Consider the following 20,242-nt stretch of genomic DNA (forward strand, 5'->3'; position numbering starts at 1 on the left):
GAAAAGAAACCAAGAAAACGGAAGGCGTGATGCGGCGGTGGTGGTGAGAGCGGGAAAAACAAAACAAAAAAAAAAAGAAGGAAAAACAACAAGAAACAAAAAAGAAAACAAAAAGTCTATCAATATTAAAATGTAAATGGAAATGGAAATGGACCCAGGTATAACCTCCCTGCACAAATAGCAGAGAGTCCGATGATAATAAAAATGTGCCAGAATGTTAACGTCCCTACAAAACAAACCCAACGATAATATTAATGAAAGAGTGAACCGTATGTAACATTGCAACAGACATAATGAAACCTGATAAATTGTATAAGGGCAGCAGCGTTGACCTTTGGCCCTGTATTCAGAATAAAAAGAGCCAAAGATCGTTACCCCCAATGAAAAAGACACTGAAACACGTATGTAACATAGTAGCGATGGCGAGACATTGTAGCATCTGTGACCAGAGAGTTTGCGCTGGACTGCGCGAGTGTTGCGAGCGGTTCTCAGTCAGTCAGTCAGTCGTTGCGAGTCCGTAGCTCTGTGTAGTTGAGGGCTGTACTCTGTCAGTAGTCGTCGCGCGCAGTACGCTAATAGTCGTCATGCAGAGCGGTCGGTCAGTAGTAGCAGCCGAGTGCGGTTGTGTGATGTAGGCGGTCGGCAACACTGGTCAAGATGGTGAATAAGGTATACTGTTAATTAATATAATCATTAGATGATGAAAAATTGTATTTATTGTAATTATTCTCCAACAAGTTCCCCAATAATAATTTTTATTTCAAAAGCATTTTTCAAACATTTAATTTTTTATTGAACTAAAGAGTTCGTTGCACTTCACATTTCATTCCACTTCTTTGAAGAAAAATGTCACTAAAATCACAAAAAAAGAGAATATTATTATTTGCAATGCAGTTCCTCCAAGCGCTGCGCAACAACCAGAGCAGAAATGTGACATCCATTTATTCGGAGGTAAGACTTTAATTCTGATTGTTTTGCACAGGGCCAAAGACCGATACTTCGGTTTAATTGAAGTTTCTTGTCACTGAACGGACTTTTGTAAATGTTGTGTGAAGACTTTATATTTGAGTCAGATTGCGAATTTCACATTTTTGTTGCCATTTTCAATACCTCTCATTGTGGGCGAGGTTACAATTAGCGCAATGTCCATTAGCATCCGTAAATAACATTGTCCATTATTTTAAATTTTGCTGGGAGGTTACAACACACACACAAAAAAAAAAAAAAACAAAAAAAATTGCATTTATATCCGCTCCTCAATTGTAGATACCCCTTACACAGCTGTGTGCAATGAATGAGTGCTGGCTGGTAAATAATTGCACTCCTTGGAGGGAAATGCCATAGGAAGTAGTCTTTAAAAAGTGAATGTTTTTCGTTAAGAGACAAAAGTTACTTTAGAAAAAAAGTAATAGTGGGGCTTTTGTTGTTGAACAAAATAAGTACAATGAACATACGTTATCAGATTTGCGCAATGCAGCGTCACACCACCTTTTGATTATAACACAATACACTATACATCGTCCCGAACCGTGACCAGAGTCGCGAGACGAGCAGAGCACGCCGCCGACGCCCGCTCAGTACAACCGTCCACCCGCTACTACTGTCGACCGACTACTACCTCTCCCGACTCGCGCTACAATATATATAACAACTGTTCCTGGCGACCCGGTGCGTGCCACCACTGTCGTCTGGCGCGGTCCAAGCGCCGACTAGCAGCGATAAAGAACTCTCTGGTCAGACAGAGATGCTGTCATGCCTCGCCATCGCTCTGGTAATGAATACATACGTGTTGCAGCGTGCGTACCACCGGAACACGCAGTGGCGGAGCCAAAGACTGTGTTGTCGAGGTCGAGTGCGAGCGGGAAGAGAGGCAGCGTCGGCACGGAGATGCAAGCGAGCGCGAGACGCACGGGGGCTGCGGCGTGGCGCGTTTGCGGTCGGCGCCTTTGGTGGCAACGGCCGGGACAAGCAGCGGTGTATGGTGTGGTGCGGGGTGGACAGGGGCGGCGGTGGACGGGGAGGAGGCGGCGCGACGACGGCATGGGGGCGAAAACGGGACGGGGGACGGCGGATGTTGAGAGGCGTCACGCGCGGACAGGACACAGACACAGACACAGAGACACACAGATTGGAAAGGGAGGGTGCGCGGTAGTAGTTGGGAATGTGCGTACCGTGCGGGATGGGAGTGGGCGAGGAACATGGTCGTGGCCCCTGTTTTGGGTGCGTGTGATGACGTCGGTGTGTTGTGGGAAGGGAAGGTGCTGTGGCGGCGGCGCGTAATGGGCGTAGGCCGAAAAGAGAAAGGAACGTGGGCAGTGTGTTGGCAAGCGTCGGTTCGACTGCGACGTTGATGGGCAGGGCAGGGCAGGGCAGGGCAGGGCAAGGTTAATGGTGGTAGGAGTAGGCGTGTGGGCGCAAAAAAATCTGCCGCTGCAGGCGGTGCCGTAACCGCCATGGCGGGAAGGAGAGAGGGCCAAAGAAAGAAAGAAAGAAAGAAAGAAGAAAACAAAAAAAAAAAAAAAAAAAAAAAAAAAAAGGAGGGGGGGGCGAAAGTGGAGAGGCGGTGGTGTGAGAAGGGCGGGGGCGGAAGGAAGGCAGGAAGGACAAGAGGCGAGGCGACGGCTTGCTTTGTGTATCGGTCGGTCTCTGGCTATGCTTCGTTTTCTGCAGCAGGGTCGGTGCGCGGCGTGGCTCGCGGCAGTGGGAACGCCTGGTGGCTGGACGGCCAGCAATGCGGTTGGATGGGCGGCCACAGCACCGCACCTGTGCCCGAGGAGGAGACGCTGGCGGCGGGCCCTGAGGTGAGGCCGGCTCGGCTGGGGCTGTGGATGTGTAGGTGTGCGCCGCTGCTGCAACAACGAGTAAAACGCGAGAAGAAGGGATGGCGGTAGAGAGAAAAAAAAAAAAAGGTCGTGTTGTGTTGATGCGCAGGCAGACGCGTACAGAGGGACGAGCCCGGTCTGCAGCAGGGTGTGGCCGTGCCGAGTGCAGAGCAGCGGCGGCTCGGTTCGGTTCGGTTCGGCCCGGCCCGGCCCGGCGGGCCGCGCTGTTGTCGCGGACGTGAGCGCCCCCTGGCGGGTGGCCGGAGGCGGCGCGGCGTGTTGGACGTGTGGCTGGTGGCAGTGCACAATTTGCGAGTGGCTGGCGGTGTGGTGTGGCGGTTGGCGCGTCGGGCGGCGGAGAGGTATGTGTTGCGGGCGCCCTTTGCTGCGCTGCGTCGTTGCGTGTGCCGTACAGGGCGGGCGCTTGTCGACTGTGTGGGCGGTGTGGCGAATTGGCGTGAAACGGCTGCCGAGAGGTGTGTGGTAGCGAGCCGGTCGGTGGTGTCAGTGCGAAGGGGAATGTGCGTGCGTTTGGCGGTTTCGGTGTGCTTTTTGCGGCGTGAGAGTGGGAATTAGTGGGGCCGGCTGTTGTGTTGGTTCCTTGTGTCTTGTGTCGCGTAGCTTGATGGCAACGTGGAAGGACGCCGGTTTCGTTTCGAGCCTTGCGTGTGGTTGTCGACGTTGACTGGTTGGGGTGTGCCGATGCACGTGCATGTGTGGGTCGCGAGTGCGTTTTTGGCTGGCTGTGTGTGTGTGTTTTGGGGGGGAAGGGGGAGGCGGTGGTGAAAGTGCAGTCGTTGCCACGGGCGTCGTCGGGTGGGGCTGGGGCTGTGCGTCGTGGCGGAAAGGTGGTAGGTTGCGGGAAGCGAGCCCGTCGTTGACGGTGTCGCGTGAGTTGTGAATCGAGTGGGGCGCGGGGCGCGGGGCGCGGGACAGGAGCAGCGTGCCGCTGCGTCGTGGTCGTCAGCAGAGGCTGTGCGTGTGCTTGTCCTTTTTGTGGGCGGTTCGTGCGAGGCGTTTTCGTTTTGTGTTGCCCTAGTTGTTAGTTTATTTTGTTTGTGTTTGTTATTTTGAGACGACGACTGGTTGGTGGCGTGCGCGCGAAGTGGCGGTGTGCGCTTCCCGTGTCGTTTGTGTTGTTTTGTTTTTTTGTTTTTGTGTGTTTTTTTGCACTGGGCCCCGGTGGGTGGGTGCGTTGTGTGTCGATTGCCGGCTGGCGAAAGGTGCGCCATCGGCGGGGTGGGTCGCCGGCACAAGTAGAGGCGGCGGCGTTGTTGCTGTTGTTGTGTGGTGTTTGTTTTGTTCGGCTGTGTCGGCGAGCTGTGTTGCGGTGCGTGTGAATGGTGGTGCAAAAGTGCTGGCGTTGGGGCTGCGACTGCGACGGCGGCGAGCCGCGGGCGCGCCATTGATAGTGATGTTGTGAACAGCGGCTGTGTACGGTAGTGGTGTTGTTGTAGCACGACGTGCATCCGGGCCGGCGCGGAAAGCGCAGTTGCGGGCGGTTGCCCTTCGGTGCCAGCCATGTCGCGTGAGCGGCGGGTTGCTCTGGTGTCGACACGTGGTGCTCTGGGTTGTTGTGTGGTGCCCTTTGGCCGGTGGGGGTGGTTCGCGTGTGTCTCGTTCGCGCTCGGTGTCTGGTCGTGGTCGTGCTGCTCCCCCGTCTGTCGGCGGTTTCCGACGTCGTCTGTACGTTTTTGTTCGTTTGCGGCGTGCCTGCCGACGTCGTCCCGTCGCGACCTTTCAACCGAAAGTGTGGCGCCCGAAGGTGAACGAACGTAACCCTGACCTCGGCGCTTTACGCTGAGCCGAGCGAACCGAACCGAACCGAACCGAACCTGTGGTGTGGCGAGGTGAGCTCAGCCTGTGAGCCCCTAACGTCTACGTAAGGTAAGCTGTCCGGCTCACGCCTCACGTTTGAACGCTTTTTTTAACCTACGTTTGACGCTTCTTAACCTAGCACTGACCCCTTAACCTAACGTGTAACCTAACCTAACCTAACCTAACCTAACCTAACCTAACCTCTGACGCCTGACGTGTTTGAATGCTTAACCTAAGTTTGACGCTTAACCTAACCCAAGTCCCCTTAACCTAACCCACGTCCACCTAACCTAACCTAACGTAGACGTGTAAACGTAATGTGTAACGCGTAACGTGTAAGGTCGGCTGTCGTGTGTGCTTGACGGCAGATTGGGTTGGTCTGTAGATTCGGATTGCGGTTTGCCTCGGTCGAGGGGTTGGGTCGGAAGCGGCGAGGGGCGGCGGCGCCTGTTGCGCAGGCGGCGTCCGTTTGCGGCGGGCAATTGTTGAGAAACGGCTGTGAATGTTGGCGGGCGAGAGGAGGAGGACGGCGCGCGATGTGGCCCGACGGCTGCGGGCCGATCGGGAAACGGCGGGAGGGCGACGGAAGGCGATGGGGCGGCGGAGGCGCGTTTGCACGGCCGTCATCGCCGCACGCCTCGGCTTGTGTGGCTGTGGCGCCGGCCGCGCTGGCCGGGCTGCCGCGGCGACGGTGTGGGAGTTTTGCCGAAGGTTTGGCCATTGTGGCGGGTCGTCGGCTGGGGCTGTGGGGGCGGCATTTGGGCGGGGGCGGCGATTCTCGGCGGGCCGACCCAGGGTGTAGCGCGCGGTAGCTGCAGTTTGGCCGTGGTTTGCGGCGCTGCCGTGGCGACTGGTTGGCGACTGTGGTGTGGCTGTGTGTAGCCCCATCCTCGGTGGTTTGAAAGGCGCGGGCGGTTGTGGCGCAGGTTTGGGGCTGCTCCGCACAGGCTGTCGGACGTTGGGCGGTAGCAAGCGCGGGAGGCGCGGCGCGGCGGCGCGCAGAGTGGCGGCCGCTCTCTCGGCCGTCCGCGCCCGCCCGCGACACTGGCTGGGCCTTGTGATTCTCTGCTCTGCTGCTGTGCTGTGCTTGCGTGCCTGCCGTCCCGCTCGCTCTCGCTGTGTGTTACGCGCGTCGTCGAAATGGCAGATCAGGCGGCTACGAACGAGACTGCTGCGGCACCCGCCGCCACCGGCACTACGAAGAAGGCCAAGTCTGCGTCGTCTGCGAAGAAGCCGCGCGCCAAGCCTGCGCACCCGCGCACCTCTGAGATGGTGACGGCCGCCATCAAGAGTCTGAAGGAGCGCGGCGGGTCGTCGCTGCAGGCGATCAAGAAGTACATAGCCGCGCACTACAAGCTGGACGCGGAGAAGCTGGCGCCGTTTATCAAGAAGTACCTCAAGTCGGCCGTCGTGCCGGGCGAGCTGGTGCAGACGAAGGGGAAGGGCGCGTCCGGCTCGTTCAAGCTTGCCGGCGCCGGCGGCGGGGGGGCGGCCGAGGGCGGCAAGGCTCGTGCTGGCGGTGCCAAGAAGAAGCGCGCCGCTCCGGCCAGCAAGGAGAAGAAGGGCGCCCGTGCGGCCGGCGCAAAGAAGGCTGGTGGCGTGAAGGCGGCGACCGGTCGGAAGGCGGGCGCCGCCAAGAAGGCGTCTGCGGCGTCGGCCGCTCCCGCGGGTGCGAAGAAGGCGGCTGCGGCCAAGCCGGCCAAGGCCAAGTCGCCGTCGAAGGCGAAGAAGGCCGCCAAGGTTCCGACGAAGAAGCCGAAGGCGCCGCGCCCGAAGAAGGCGACGACGCCGTCTAAGGCGAAGGCTTCGCCCAAGAAGAAGAAGTAGAGTAGAGGAGAAAGAGATGGGAAAGGAAGGGTTTGGCGCTTGACTCCGTCGTCCCCACCCCCCGTCGTCGTCTAGTGGCGCGCAAGAGACGCGCGGCCCAAAACGGCCCTTCTCAGGGCCATCAAAGCACGTCGGGGAAGGTTTTGATTGTCGTGTTGCGTTTGGTGTGGGTGTCTGTCTGGCGTTTCTGTATGCCCGTGGGGATGCTGTTTGCGTGCCGTGGTGGTTGGATTGCGGGGGTCGGTGGCGGGTGTGGGCGGCGGTAGCGGTAAGCGGTGTTGTTGTCGTGGTTGATTGTCGCCGTGTTTGTGGCGGCGGCCGACGGTTGGTTTTCTGTCACGTTGTTTTGTTTGAATACGTTGGTTGGCTTGCCTGCGTTCGTTCTTCTCGGATGTCTGTCTTGTCGAGTCGTGTCTGGTCTCTGTTTTGTTTTGTTCCTTTGTGTGTGTGTGTGTTATGTTTTGCAACGGGGGGCACGTTGAGATGTGGAAGGAGTCGGCGGGGATTTCGGTGGCGTGTAGAGCGAGCGAGCGCGCCTGCCTGGCCGTTGGCCGTCGGAGTGGAGTGCGGGTTTTTTTGTTTTCGAAACGAAAGCGGCGGCCGGCCAGCCAGCCACCCGTGCGGTGTGACGTCGGCCGTTGGGTATTGTGCGCTTTGAGCGCCGGGGAGGGATGATGTGTGATTGTTGCGCGCTGCTAGCAGGCAGGCAGGCAGGCAGAGTGAGCGGGTGTGGCGGACGGACGGGAAGTGGTGGTTTTTGTTTTTGGGTTGCGGGGCGAGAGGCAGGCGACCGACAAAGTTTGCTCGCGACGGAGAGATGTTAGTGGCCCTGAAAAGGGCCGTTTTTGTTTGTGCGGTGCGGTGCCGCGGCGCGGTTTAGGCGCGCTCGCCGCGGATGCGGCGCGCGAGCTGGATGTCCTTGGGCATGATGGTGACGCGCTTGGCGTGGATTGCGCACAGGTTGGTGTCTTCGAAGAGGCCGACGAGGTAGGCCTCGCTGGCCTCCTGCAGGGCCATGACTGCGGAGCTCTGGAAGCGCAGGTCGGTCTTGAAGTCCTGGGCGATCTCGCGCACTAGGCGCTGGAATGGCAGCTTGCGGATGAGCAGCTCTGTGCTCTTCTGGTAGCGCCTGATTTCTCGCAGGGCGACGGTGCCCGGCCTGTAGCGGTGGGGCTTCTTGACGCCTCCGGTGGCGGGCGCGCTCTTCCTCGCCGCCTTGGTGGCGAGCTGTTTGCGCGGCGCCTTTCCGCCGGTGGACTTGCGGGCCGTTTGCTTTGTGCGGGCCATGGCGGTAGCGGTAGCGGAGCGGCGTGCGTGGAGGTTAGGTGCGGCGCGGCGTCCGGTGCTGCCTTGACAACGGGCCCGCGCGCCTCCGTGCTGCGCTTATATGCCCTCGGTTGCGCGTGGTGGGGGGAGGGCGGGCCAGAGTCTATATAGGGGGGCGGCGGGCGCGCTGGGCGCAGACCGTAGCCGACTCGCCAGCCGCTGCAGCTGCTGTTTGTGCACGTTTTGCTTTGCCCGAGGAAGGATGACAGGCCGCGGCAAGGGAGGAAAGGGGCTCGGCAAGGGTGGCGCCAAGCGGCACCGCAAGGTGTTGCGCGACAACATCCAGGGCATCACGAAGCCCGCCATCCGCCGCCTGGCTCGCAGGGGCGGCGTGAAGCGCATCTCTGGTCTGATCTACGAGGAGACCCGCGGGGTGCTGAAGGTGTTCCTGGAGAACGTGATCCGCGACGCGGTGACGTACACTGAGCACGCCAAGCGCAAGACTGTGACGGCCATGGACGTGGTGTACGCCCTGAAGAGGCAGGGGCGCACCCTGTACGGTTTCGGCGGTTAGGCTGCGTCGCAGCGGGCGCTGGCCTTCCCGCGGCCGTGCTTGTGGGTGGGAGAGACTAGAAAACGGCCCTTTTCAGGGCCACCACACTGTTCGGAAGTTGAAAAGTGCGAAAGAGTCTGTGTTGTTGCTGCGTGTGTGCGCTGTGTTGTTTGTTTGTTTCTTTCTTTCCGTTTGAGCGACGTGATGTGACTGGGAGGGGAGAAGGAAAGGAAACGTGTCATGTGGCTGGCTGTGTGTGGAGCTGCTTCGTTTGTGTGTCTTTGTATCGATCGCGACGGAGATGGCGGGCTGTGTGTTGTTGTGCGAGAGGCGGTGATTATTTGCTTGCGTGGTTTGGCTCTGTGTGTTTGTTTGCGGCGGCGTTGGGGTTTCCGAGGCAAGGCGTGTGGGCATAGGCGGCCGGATCAGCTGTTTCGTTCGTGTCGACGGCCGTTGCGCGCGGGAGTGGAGGGCGGTGTGTCGACACGCCTCCCTTTAACAATGGTCATTATTGCTGCCGTTGTCGTTTGGAAGGCGACTGCGACCGTGCAAAATGTGTGTGTGTGTGTGTGTGTGTGTGTGTGTTGGGCCACACGGGCTGTGTGGACGACAAGATGGCGGACGTGCGCCGGCGGCGGCTGTGCTGTGACAGTGCAAAGTTAAAAAACAAAACAAGGTGCGGCGAGGACGACTGAAATTTTGCTTTGGACGTAGGTTTGTGTGGTGGCCCTGAAAAGGGCCGATTGTTGTGGGCCGAGCCGAGCCGGCAAAGCGCGTTGCGTGCAGGGGAGCACGCGGCGCTGCGATTGCCTGGCCTCCTTTAGGCCTTCTTCTCGGTCTTCTTTGGCAGCAGGACGGCCTGGATGTTGGGCAGGACACCACCCTGTGCGATGGTGACGCCCGACAGGAGCTTGTTGAGCTCCTCGTCGTTGCGGATGGCAAGCTGCAGGTGGCGCGGGATGATGCGCGTCTTCTTGTTGTCGCGGGCCGCGTTTCCGGCCAGCTCGAGCACCTCAGCCGCGAGGTACTCCATGACGGCGGCGAGGTAGACGGGCGCCCCGGCGCCGACGCGCTCTGCGTAGTTTCCCTTGCGCAGGAGGCGGTGGATTCTGCCGACCGGGAACTGGAGCCCGGCCCTGCTTGAGCGGGACTTTGACTTGCCCTTGACTTTGCCTCCCTTTCCGCGTCCGGACATGGCGATGGGCTAGCGACGGTGCACACGAAACGGAAACGAAAACGACCGGTGCGAGCGGCAGCGAGTCGAGCAGCGGAGTGCGTGCCGGCGCAGCCGGGGTGGGGGTGCTTTATGGGCTCGGGTGCGGCGGCCGGTTGCGCGCGCGCCCCATTGGTCGGCGGCCGCAACAGGGCGAGCTGGTAAAGGTGCGGCGGCGGCTGGCGGCGGGTGCCACTGTGTGGGGAGACGCTGACTAGAGCGGAGCGCTTGCTACTGGTGTTGCTGCTGCCGTACGTTGGTTCGAGATGCCGCCCAAGACTAGCGGGAAGGCCGCCAAGAAGGCTGGCAAGGCGCAGAAGAACATTTCGAAGGGCGACAAGAAGAAGAAGCGCAAGAGGAAGGAGAGCTATGCCATCTACATCTACAAGGTGCTGAAGCAGGTGCACCCTGACACGGGCATCTCGTCGAAGGCGATGAGCATCATGAACAGCTTCGTGAACGACATTTTCGAGCGCATTGCGGCCGAGGCTTCTCGCCTGGCGCACTACAACAAGCGCTCGACCATCACGTCCCGCGAGATCCAGACCGCTGTGCGGCTGTTGCTGCCTGGCGAGCTGGCCAAGCACGCCGTGAGCGAGGGCACGAAGGCGGTGACCAAGTACACGAGCTCCAAGTAAGGAGGTGGCTCTGGAATGGAAGGAAGGATGGAGAAGGCTCCTCCGTTGCGAGAGCGGCAAAACGGCCCTTTTCAGGGCCACCAACTTGCCTTTTGCGGGAAGGGCGGAATTGTTGTTGTTGTTTGTGTGGACGGCTGTGATGTATGTGTGCATTTTGATTGTGGGTGGGGGCGCGCGTCAAAGCGTGTTGCGGGGTACGGCCACGAGGTTGGTCGCCGTGGCGTGGAATGGTGGCACGCCTCGTTGGAGTGAGTGGTTTTGACCCATTGGTGTTGGTGTGTGTGTGTGTTACCTGTCTGCGAGGGGGGACAGTGCGATCGGCGACTTTTGTGTCACCGTAACGACGGCCGTTTGCGGGTTTGTTTTTTTGCACATCATACATGGCGAGGGTGAAATGTGAAATGTTTTTGTTTGGTTTTTTTTGCCGCCCACTATTCCCTTTGCTGTACGCCGAGTTTGACAATGGTGCGACGTAACTGCAGCGTGGAGGTGTGTGAGTGACGTTGAAATGAACGTGCCATTAAGACGCATTGTTGTTGTATTGTACTGTACGTGTACGGCGACACGCACGATGATGTACCATTCGACTCTGATGTTTGATAGCCGTGTCTGACTGATTGCGTACGACGCACGCACACCGATGTCGTCATTCAAGATGCACGCGTGTCCAGTGCAGTACAGTAAGCGCGACGCTAGACGACGACGACGGCGGCGGCGGCGGCGGTCGTTTGTTTGGCGAATGTCTGTACACGTGTTTGTCTGTGTCCATCCGGTATGTATTTGTTTGTTTGAAAGTGTTTTGTGTGTCGGTGACGTGGTCCGATCCGTCGCCCCCTGAGTAACTGTCGATCGGCGCGATAGACCGGCGTCACGCAACTGAACCGAAGTCTTGGGCACACCCGTCATACTGTTGTACACCGTCGCGCTGAGAACGGTAACGAAAGGTTGACTTTGATCGGTCGAATGTCTGGGCAGAACGTGAGGAATGAGGCAAGAGTGCAAGGAGGGGGGGGCAAAAGAGAGAGGAAGGGAAAAAGGGGAGAAACGCATTCGTAGAGCAACGGAACGTTCCCGTGTCGGAGGCGTATTGGAGCCGCACTGAAATGCGTTTAACGGCGGCGCGGCTGCAAGTGTCTGCCGTGGTGAACGTTACCTTTGACGGCTGCATTGGGCTTTGCCTTTGCTTTTGCTTTCGCGTTCGCTTTCGCTTTCCCGGATGTACGTAACGTTTGTTGATATGGTTCTGAGGAAGAGTGTATGACAGTGCCGTGCCGTCCATGTTCGTGTGCCCTCCCATTGTGTGTATGCTATTGTCTGTGTACTTGAATGATGTATGTAGGTGTTAGTGGACATGTTTTACCAGTGGGGGGAAATGGATCGTCGATAGTTGCCGTCACTCTGTCACGGTCGAGATGACGCACCCTCCGTACAGAAAGGTGTCGAGAAAGTGAGTGTGTGTGTGTGTGTGTGTGTGTGTGCGTCCGTGAATTGGCAGTGTTTGGAGGTGGGCGTGCCCTGCATGTGGCCCGGAAGGCTGTTCGTTTGGCGGTAGTGTTGTGTGGACAGGGGAGGGGCATGCGTAACGCTGCTGGCATGGCATTTCGGGAGATGGGAGGGGGCAAACGAGGAAACGAGGAGCGGCGGCCAAAGACGGGACGGGGAGGGGCGCGGTGTGGGTGGCTTGCGCCTGTGCTCGGCGTTGTGGTTTGTGCAAAAGAGGAGGAGAAAAACAATGTGAGTTGCCAGGGAGGGGAGCGGTGTTGTGTTGTGGTTGTCGTGGTGTAGCCGCAGACGCGGCTGTCAGTGAACGTGGCGAGACGGACGGATGCGCGGAGGGGCGGGGGCGGCGCATTTCGCCGGTGCCGTGCCGTGCCGTGCCATGCCTGAAAGCCGCGTGGTCGCTGTGTTGTTGGTGGCGTGGGGGCGAGGAGAGTACCGTACGGGTGTGCTTGTGCGCCGGAAATGGCACACTGCGCCCGCCCGTCTTGGAGGCTGATGGCTGTGGTGTGGAAATGGGGCGCGGTGATGTTGAAGAACAGAAAAGAAACCAAGAAAACGGAAGGCGTGATGCGGCGGTGGTGGTGAGAGCGGGAAAAACAAAACAAAAAAAAAAAGAAGGAAAAACAACAAGAAACAAAAAAGAAAACAAAAAGTCTATCAATATTAAAATGTAAATGGAAATGGAAATGGACCCAGGTATAACCTCCCTGCACAAATAGCAGAGAGTCCGATGATAATAAAAATGTGCCAGAATGTTAACGTCCCTACAAAACAAACCCAACGATAATATTAATGAAAGAGTGAACCGTATGTAACATTGCAACAGACATAATGAAACCTGATAAATTGTATAAGGGCAGCAGCGTTGACCTTTGGCCCTGTATTCAGAATAAAAAGAGCCAAAGATCGTTACCCCCAATGAAAAAGACACTGAAACACGTATGTAACATAGTAGCGATGGCGAGACATTGTAGCATCTGTGACCAGAGAGTTTGCGCTGGACTGCGCGAGTGTTGCGAGCGGTTCTCAGTCAGTCAGTCAGTCGTTGCGAGTCCGTAGCTCTGTGTAGTTGAGGGCTGTACTCTGTCAGTAGTCGTCGCGCGCAGTACGCTAATAGTCGTCATGCAGAGCGGTCGGTCAGTAGTAGCAGCCGAGTGCGGTTGTGTGATGTAGGCGGTCGGCAACACTGGTCAAGATGGTGAATAAGGTATACTGTTAATTAATATAATCATTAGATGATGAAAAATTGTATTTATTGTAATTATTCTCCAACAAGTTCCCCAATAATAATTTTTATTTCAAAAGCATTTTTCAAACATTTAATTTTTTATTGAACTAAAGAGTTCGTTGCACTTCACATTTCATTCCACTTCTTTGAAGAAAAATGTCACTAAAATCACAAAAAAAGAGAATATTATTATTTGCAATGCAGTTCCTCCAAGCGCTGCGCAACAACCAGAGCAGAAATGTGACATCCATTTATTCGGAGGTAAGACTTTAATTCTGATTGTTTTGCACAGGGCCAAAGACCGATACTTCGGTTTAATTGAAGTTTCTTGTCACTGAACGGACTTTTGTAAATGTTGTGTGAAGACTTTATATTTGAGTCAGATTGCGAATTTCACATTTTTGTTGCCATTTTCAATACCTCTCATTGTGGGCGAGGTTACAATTAGCGCAATGTCCATTAGCATCCGTAAATAACATTGTCCATTATTTCAAATTTTGCTGGGAGGTTACAACACACACACAAAAAAAAAAAAAACAAAAAAAATTGCATTTATATCCGCTCCTCAATTGTAGATACCCCTTACACAGCTGTGTGCAATGAATGAGTGCTGGCTGGTAAATAATTGCACTCCTTGGAGGGAAATGCCATAGGAAGTAGTCTTTAAAAAGTGAATGTTTTTCGTTAAGAGACAAAAGTTACTTTAGAAAAAAAGTAATAGTGGGGCTTTTGTTGTTGAACAAAATAAGTACAATGAACATACGTTATCAGATTTGCGCAATGCAGCGTCACACCACCTTTTGATTATAACACAATATACTATACATCGTCCCGAACCGTGACCAGAGTCGCGAGACGAGCAGAGCACGCCGCCGACGCCCGCTCAGTACAACCGTCCACCCGCTACTACTGTCGACCGACTACTACCTCTCCCGACTCGCGCTACAATATATATAACAACTGTTCCTGGCGACCCGGTGCGTGCCACCACTGTCGTCTGGCGCGGTCCAAGCGCCGACTAGCAGCGATAAAGAACTCTCTGGTCAGACAGAGATGCTGTCATGCCTCGCCATCGCTCTGGTAATGAATACATACGTGTTGCAGCGTGCGTACCACCGGAACACGCAGTGGCGGAGCCAAAGACTGTGTTGTCGAGGTCGAGTGCGAGCGGGAAGAGAGGCAGCGTCGGCACGGAGATGCAAGCGAGCGCGAGACGCACGGGGGCTGCGGCGTGGCGCGTTTGCGGTCGGCGCCTTTGGTGGCAACGGCCGGGACAAGCAGCGGTGTATGGTGTGGTGCGGGGTGGACAGGGGCGGCGGTGGACGGGGAGGAGGCGGCGCGACGACGGCATGGGGGCGAAAACGGGACGGGGGACGGCGGATGTTGAGAGGCGTCACGCGCGGACAGGACACAGACACAGACACAGAGACACACAGATTGGAAAGGGAGGGTGCGCGGTAGTAGTTGGGAATGTGCGTACCGTGCGGGATGGGAGTGGGCGAGGAACACGGTCGTGGCCCCTGTTTTGGGTGCGTGTGATGACGTCGGTGTGTTGTGGGAAGGGAAGGTGCTGTGGCGGCGGCGCGTAATGGGCGTAGGCCGAAAAGAGAAAGGAACGTGGGCAGTGTGTTGGCAAGCGTCGGTTCGACTGCGACGTTGATGGGCAGGGCAGGGCAGGGCAGGGCAGGGCAAGGTTAATGGTGGTAGGAGTAGGCGTGTGGGCGCAAAAAAATCTGCCGCTGCAGGCGGTGCCGTAACCGCCATGGCGGGAAGGAGAGAGGGCCAAAGAAAGAAAGAAAGAAAGAAAGAAGAAAACAAAAAAAAAAAAAAAAAAAAAAAAAAAAAAGGAGGGGGGGGGGCGAAAGTGGAGAGGCGGTGGTGTGAGAAGGGCGGGGGCGGAAGGAAGGCAGGAAGGACAAGAGGCGAGGCGACGGCTTGCTTTGTGTATCGGTCGGTCTCTGGCTATGCTTCGTTTTCTGCAGCAGGGTCGGTGCGCGGCGTGGCTCGCGGCAGTGGGAACGCCTGGTGGCTGGACGGCCAGCAATGCGGTTGGATGGGCGGCCACAGCACCGCACCTGTGCCCGAGGAGGAGACGCTGGCGGCGGGCCCTGAGGTGAGGCCGGCTCGGCTGGGGCTGTGGATGTGTAGGTGTGCGCCGCTGCTGCAACAACGAGTAAAACGCGAGAAGAAGGGATGGCGGTAGAGAGAAAAAAAAAAAAAAGGTCGTGTTGTGTTGATGCGCAGGCAGACGCGTACAGAGGGACGAGCCCGGTCTGCAGCAGGGTGTGGCCGTGCCGAGTGCAGAGCAGCGGCGGCTCGGTTCGGTTCGGTTCGGCCCGGCCCGGCCCGGCGGGCCGCGCTGTTGTCGCGGACGTGAGCGCCCCCTGGCGGGTGGCCGGAGGCGGCGCGGCGTGTTGGACGTGTGGCTGGTGGCAGTGCACAATTTGCGAGTGGCTGGCGGTGTGGTGTGGCGGTTGGCGCGTCGGGCGGCGGAGAGGTATGTGTTGCGGGCGCCCTTTGCTGCGCTGCGTCGTTGCGTGTGCCGTACAGGGCGGGCGCTTGTCGACTGTGTGGGCGGTGTGGCGAATTGGCGTGAAACGGCTGCCGAGAGGTGTGTGGTAGCGAGCCGGTCGGTGGTGTCAGTGCGAAGGGGAATGTGCGTGCGTTTGGCGGTTTCGGTGTGCTTTTTGCGGCGTGAGAGTGGGAATTAGTGGGGCCGGCTGTTGTGTTGGTTCCTTGTGTCTTGTGTCGCGTAGCTTGATGGCAACGTGGAAGGACGCCGGTTTCGTTTCGAGCCTTGCGTGTGGTTGTCGACGTTGACTGGTTGGGGTGTGCCGATGCACGTGCATGTGTGGGTCGCGAGTGCGTTTTTGGCTGGCTGTGTGTGTGTGTTTTGGGGGGGAAGGGGGAGGCGGTGGTGAAAGTGCAGTCGTTGCCACGGGCGTCGTCGGGTGGGGCTGGGGCTGTGCGTCGTGGCGGAAAGGTGGTAGGTTGCGGGAAGCGAGCCCGTCGTTGACGGTGTCGCGTGAGTTGTGAATCGAGTGGGGCGCGGGGCGCGGGGCGCGGGACAGGAGCAGCGTGCCGCTGCGTCGTGGTCGTCAGCAGAGGCTGTGCGTGTGCTTGTCCTTTTTGTGGGCGGTTCGTGCGAGGCGTTTTCGTTTTGTGTTGCCCTAGTTGTTAGTTTATTTTGTTTGTGTTTGTTATTTTGAGACGACGACTGGTTGGTGGCGTGCGCGCGAAGTGGCGGTGTGCGCTTCCCGTGTCGTTTGTGTTGTTTTGTTTTTTTGTTTTTGTGTGTTTTTTTGCACTGGGCCCCGGTGGGTGGGTGCGTTGTGTGCCGATTGCCGGCTGGCGAAAGGTGCGCCATCGGCGGGGTGGGTCGCCGGCACAAGTAGAGGCGGCGGCGTTGTTGCTGTTGTTGTGTGGTGTTTGTTTTGTTCGGCTGTGTCGGCGAGCTGTGTTGCGGTGCGTGTGAATGGTGGTGCAAAAGTGCTGGCGTTGGGGCTGCGACTGCGACGGCGGCGAGCCGCGGGCGCGCCATTGATAGTGATGTTGTGAACAGCGGCTGTGTACGGTAGTGGTGTTGTTGTAGCACGACGTGCATCCGGGCCGGCGCGGAAAGCGCAGTTGCGGGCGGTTGCCCTTCGGTGCCAGCCATGTCGCGTGAGCGGCGGGTTGCTCTGGTGTCGACACGTGGTGCTCTGGGTTGTTGTGTGGTGCCCTTTGGCCGGTGGGGGTGGTTCGCGTGTGTCTTGTTCGCGCTCGGTGTCTGGTCGTGGTCGTGCTGCTCCCCCGTCTGTCGGCGGTTTCCGACGTCGTCTGTACGTTTTTGTTCGTTTGCGGCGTGCCTGCCGAAGTCGTCCCGTCGCGACCTTTCAACCGAAAGTGTGGCGCCCGAAGGTGAACGAACGTAACCCTGACCTCGGCGCTTTACGCTGAGCCGAGCGAACCGAACCGAACCGAACCGAACCTAACCTGTGGTGTGGCGAGGTGAGCTCAGCCTGTGAGCCCCTAACGTCTACGTAAGGTAAGCTGTCCGGCTCACGCCTCACGTTTGAACGCTTTTTTTAACCTACGTTTGACGCTTCTTAACCTAGCACTGACCCCTTAACCTAACGTGTAACCTAACCTAACCTAACCTAACCTAACCTAACCTAACCTCTGACGCCTGACGTGTTTGAATGCTTAACCTAAGTTTGACGCTTAACCTAACCCAAGTCCCCTTAACCTAACCCACGTCCACCTAACCTAACCTAACGTAGACGTGTAAACGTAATGTGTAACGCGTAACGTGTAAGGTCGGCTGTCGTGTGTGCTTGACGGCAGATTGGGTTGGTCTGTAGATTCGGATTGCGGTTTGCCTCGGTCGAGGGGTTGGGTCGGAAGCGGCGAGGGGCGGCGGCGCCTGTTGCGCAGGCGGCGTCCGTTTGCGGCGGGCAATTGTTGAGAAACGGCTGTGAATGTTGGCGGGCGAGAGGAGGAGGACGGCGCGCGATGTGGCCCGACGGCTGCGGGCCGATCGGGAAACGGCGGGAGGGCGACGGAAGGCGATGGGGCGGCGGAGGCGCGTTTGCACGGCCGTCATCGCCGCACGCCTCGGCTTGTGTGGCTGTGGCGCCGGCCGCGCTGGCCGGGCTGCCGCGGCGACGGTGTGGGAGTTTTGCCGAAGGTTTGGCCATTGTGGCGGGTCGTCGGCTGGGGCTGTGGGGGCGGCATTTGGGCGGGGGCGGCGATTCTCGGCGGGCCGACCCAGGGTGTATCGCGCGGTAGCTGCAGTTTGGCCGTGGTTTGCGGCGCTGCCGTGGCGACTGGTTGGCGACTGTGGTGTGGCTGTGTGTAGCCCCATCCTCGGTGGTTTGAAAGGCGCGGGCGGTTGTGGCGCAGGTTTGGGGCTGCTCCGCACAGGCTGTCGGACGTTGGGCGGTAGCAAGCGCGGGAGGCGCGGCGCGGCGGCGCGCAGAGTGGCGGCCGCTCTCTCGGCCGTCCGCGCCCGCCCGCGACACTGGCTGGGCCTTGTGATTCTCTGCCCCAAAGAAAGGGTTGGAGTCCCTTAGCGATCGTAGTGCGTGTGGAAGCCTTGTGCGACTCGCCGCTATCGAGAGCTACAAAACTCTGCGATTCACTTGCTTCTTAGCGAGTACTAAGCAATTTGTCGTGTTATAGGACCGACATAGAGTGTAGGCAAGATAGTGCGGACTAGCCGCACTTGTAGGATGAATAGAGTAGGGGACGACGAGGAGCCAGGGCCCCACCCGCGGGTGGCAAGCCCGCGTTCCTCTAGGCCAGAACAGACACACAGGGCTGAGGTAGAACTCGCGAGCAGGACCACTCAGGGCGCTCGACCGCGACACCCCGCCCCACCGGCCCCCACGCCTGAAGACTTATGCACTGCGATGATTCAAGAGAAACTGGAACAACTCCGCCGCGACCGCGACGCACGAGCAAAGGAACTCGCAAGACGGCGGGAGCAGGACGGCCCAACCACCAGTGCCAACTCATCTTCTGACGACTGCCGAACGAAGAGTCACAATCCGACGGAACAACACAATGCCATGGACTATCAGGACGAATCCAGCGACTCTGATGCACCATTCCAGGAAGTCAGACGCCGCCGGAAAGGCACCAAACGCAGGAAAGCCGAAGAAAATACCCCCATGCAGACGGAACAACGAGCTGTACCCACCACCAACTACTACGCACCACTACAGCAACAGGACCCAGCAATGGAAGACCAACACCAGCCTCAGCCTAACGACACAAATACTCAGGACGCCACAGCTCCGCCGCCGCCGAAACCGAGAATACCACCTGTGACAATCAACTACACTGGAAAATACCTGGAACTAAACGCTCAATTAAAGCAGAAGATCAGCGGACCACTCAAGGCGATCTACAAAAATAATCAGATCAAATACCACTTTGAAACGCTGGCAGACCAACGAGCAGCACTGGACTACCTCCATTCCATCAACATGCCCTATTTCACCCACCAAGCAGCAGAAGACAGAGAACTCCAAGTGGTCCTCAAGAATATCCCAGAGGAAATTACCGAAGACGAACTCGCCGCCGAACTTCGCCACATGCAATTCACAGTCACGAACGTACACCAGTTCAAGAAACGAGACCTGACCTCCAAGAAACTGATTCCACAGTCGGCTTACTGTGTATCTCTGCCACATGGACAGAAAAGCCGCACCATCTACGACGTACAATACCTCTTCCATACCAGAATTAAGGTGGAAGACTACAAGCCACTTGATGGGCCTGCCCAGTGCAAGAAATGCCTCAAATTCAACCACACTGGCCGGTACTGTCAGATGCCGGTCAGGTGTGTACGCTGTGGCGGCCACCACCACGCAAAGGATTGTACCAAGCCACGAACAGAACCACCCATCTGCGCAAACTGTCGCCAAGAAGGCCACCCTGGGACTTGGCGTGGTTGCCCTGAATTTCAGAAGGCGATACACGCCTACCAACTGCGACCTCCACCATCCAAGGAGCCCCAACAACCACCACAGCCGTCGTTTGCGGCGACTCCGAAGGACTTCCCATCTCTCCGAACACCCTGGACGGCTGCATCGTCGTTATTTCAAACACCAACCCAGCAACAACCAACTCGACCGAAAAACACGGCGCGCCAACGACTGCACGATCTTCGCCAGCAACAACAGCAGCAACGATCCACGGACAACGCCCTCGGACTGTCCGATATCATCGCCGCGCTATCTAACATGGGCTCCATCATCAACTTACTAAAAACGAAGAACGTCTTTGCCATCTTAGCAGATACAGCTCGCAAATTCAACGACGCACCGGATCTGTTATCCAAACTACTCACTCTACTGGAAGGAATCATGGCCTTTTTCACCGACTAACATGGATCAAGAGCGGCATCAACACAGAAACCTTACATTCTGCTTTTTTAACGCCAACGGCGTCGCTCCCAAGAAAGTAGAACTCACCGACTTCGTCGAACACCACAAAATTGATGTGCTACTATTGTCCGAAACGCATCTGCGACCCACCCAAACCTTCAACATTCGCAACATGGTGGGATACCGCACTGACCGCCACAATCGGCGCGGTGGAGGTACAGCAATCTACCTGCGATCTTCCCTCACTCACTCTCTCGAAACCTTGCCTGACATGACGAGTCTGGAAGCCACAGCAGTCACGATCGCCACCATACACGGGAAGCTCACGTTCGTCGCAGCCTACTTGAGCCCTGGCGCAGCCTTCACAGATGAAGACTTTATCTCCATCTTTGATCGATACGACAGAGTCCTCCTTTGTGGGGATCTTAATGCGAAGCATGTAGCATGGAACTCGCGGCAGACGAACGCCAAAGGCACCCGTCTCTACGAACTTGAAATTCGG

General features: G+C 57.5%; 1 protein-coding gene across 1 annotated transcript; it reads left to right on the top strand.

Moving 5' to 3' along the window:
- Positions 1–18,258: 18,258 nt before the first annotated feature.
- LOC124545545 (activating signal cointegrator 1 complex subunit 2 homolog) lies at positions 18,259–19,740 on the top strand. Its single transcript, XM_047124492.1, has 2 exons — positions 18,259–18,675; positions 19,321–19,740. The coding sequence occupies exons 1-2, from the start codon at positions 18,259–18,261 to the stop codon at positions 19,738–19,740; spliced, it is 837 nt and encodes a 278-aa protein (XP_046980448.1).
- The last annotated feature ends 502 nt before the right edge of the window (positions 19,741–20,242 follow it).

This window comes from Schistocerca americana, chromosome 8, assembly GCF_021461395.2.
Source record: "Schistocerca americana isolate TAMUIC-IGC-003095 chromosome 8, iqSchAmer2.1, whole genome shotgun sequence".
Lineage (NCBI taxonomy): Eukaryota > Metazoa > Arthropoda > Insecta > Orthoptera > Acrididae > Schistocerca > Schistocerca americana.

What these genes read in the sequence shown, in the direction of transcription:
- LOC124545545 (XM_047124492.1), top strand. Translation starts at nt 18,259, where the DNA reads ATGATTCAAGAGAAACTGGAACAACTCCGCCGCGACCGCGACGCACGA. An exon ending in CGAAACCGAGAATACCACCT is followed by an intron (nt 18,676 to 19,320) that starts GTGACAATCAAC and finishes CCTGAATTTCAG; the next exon opens with AAGGCGATACACGCCTACCA.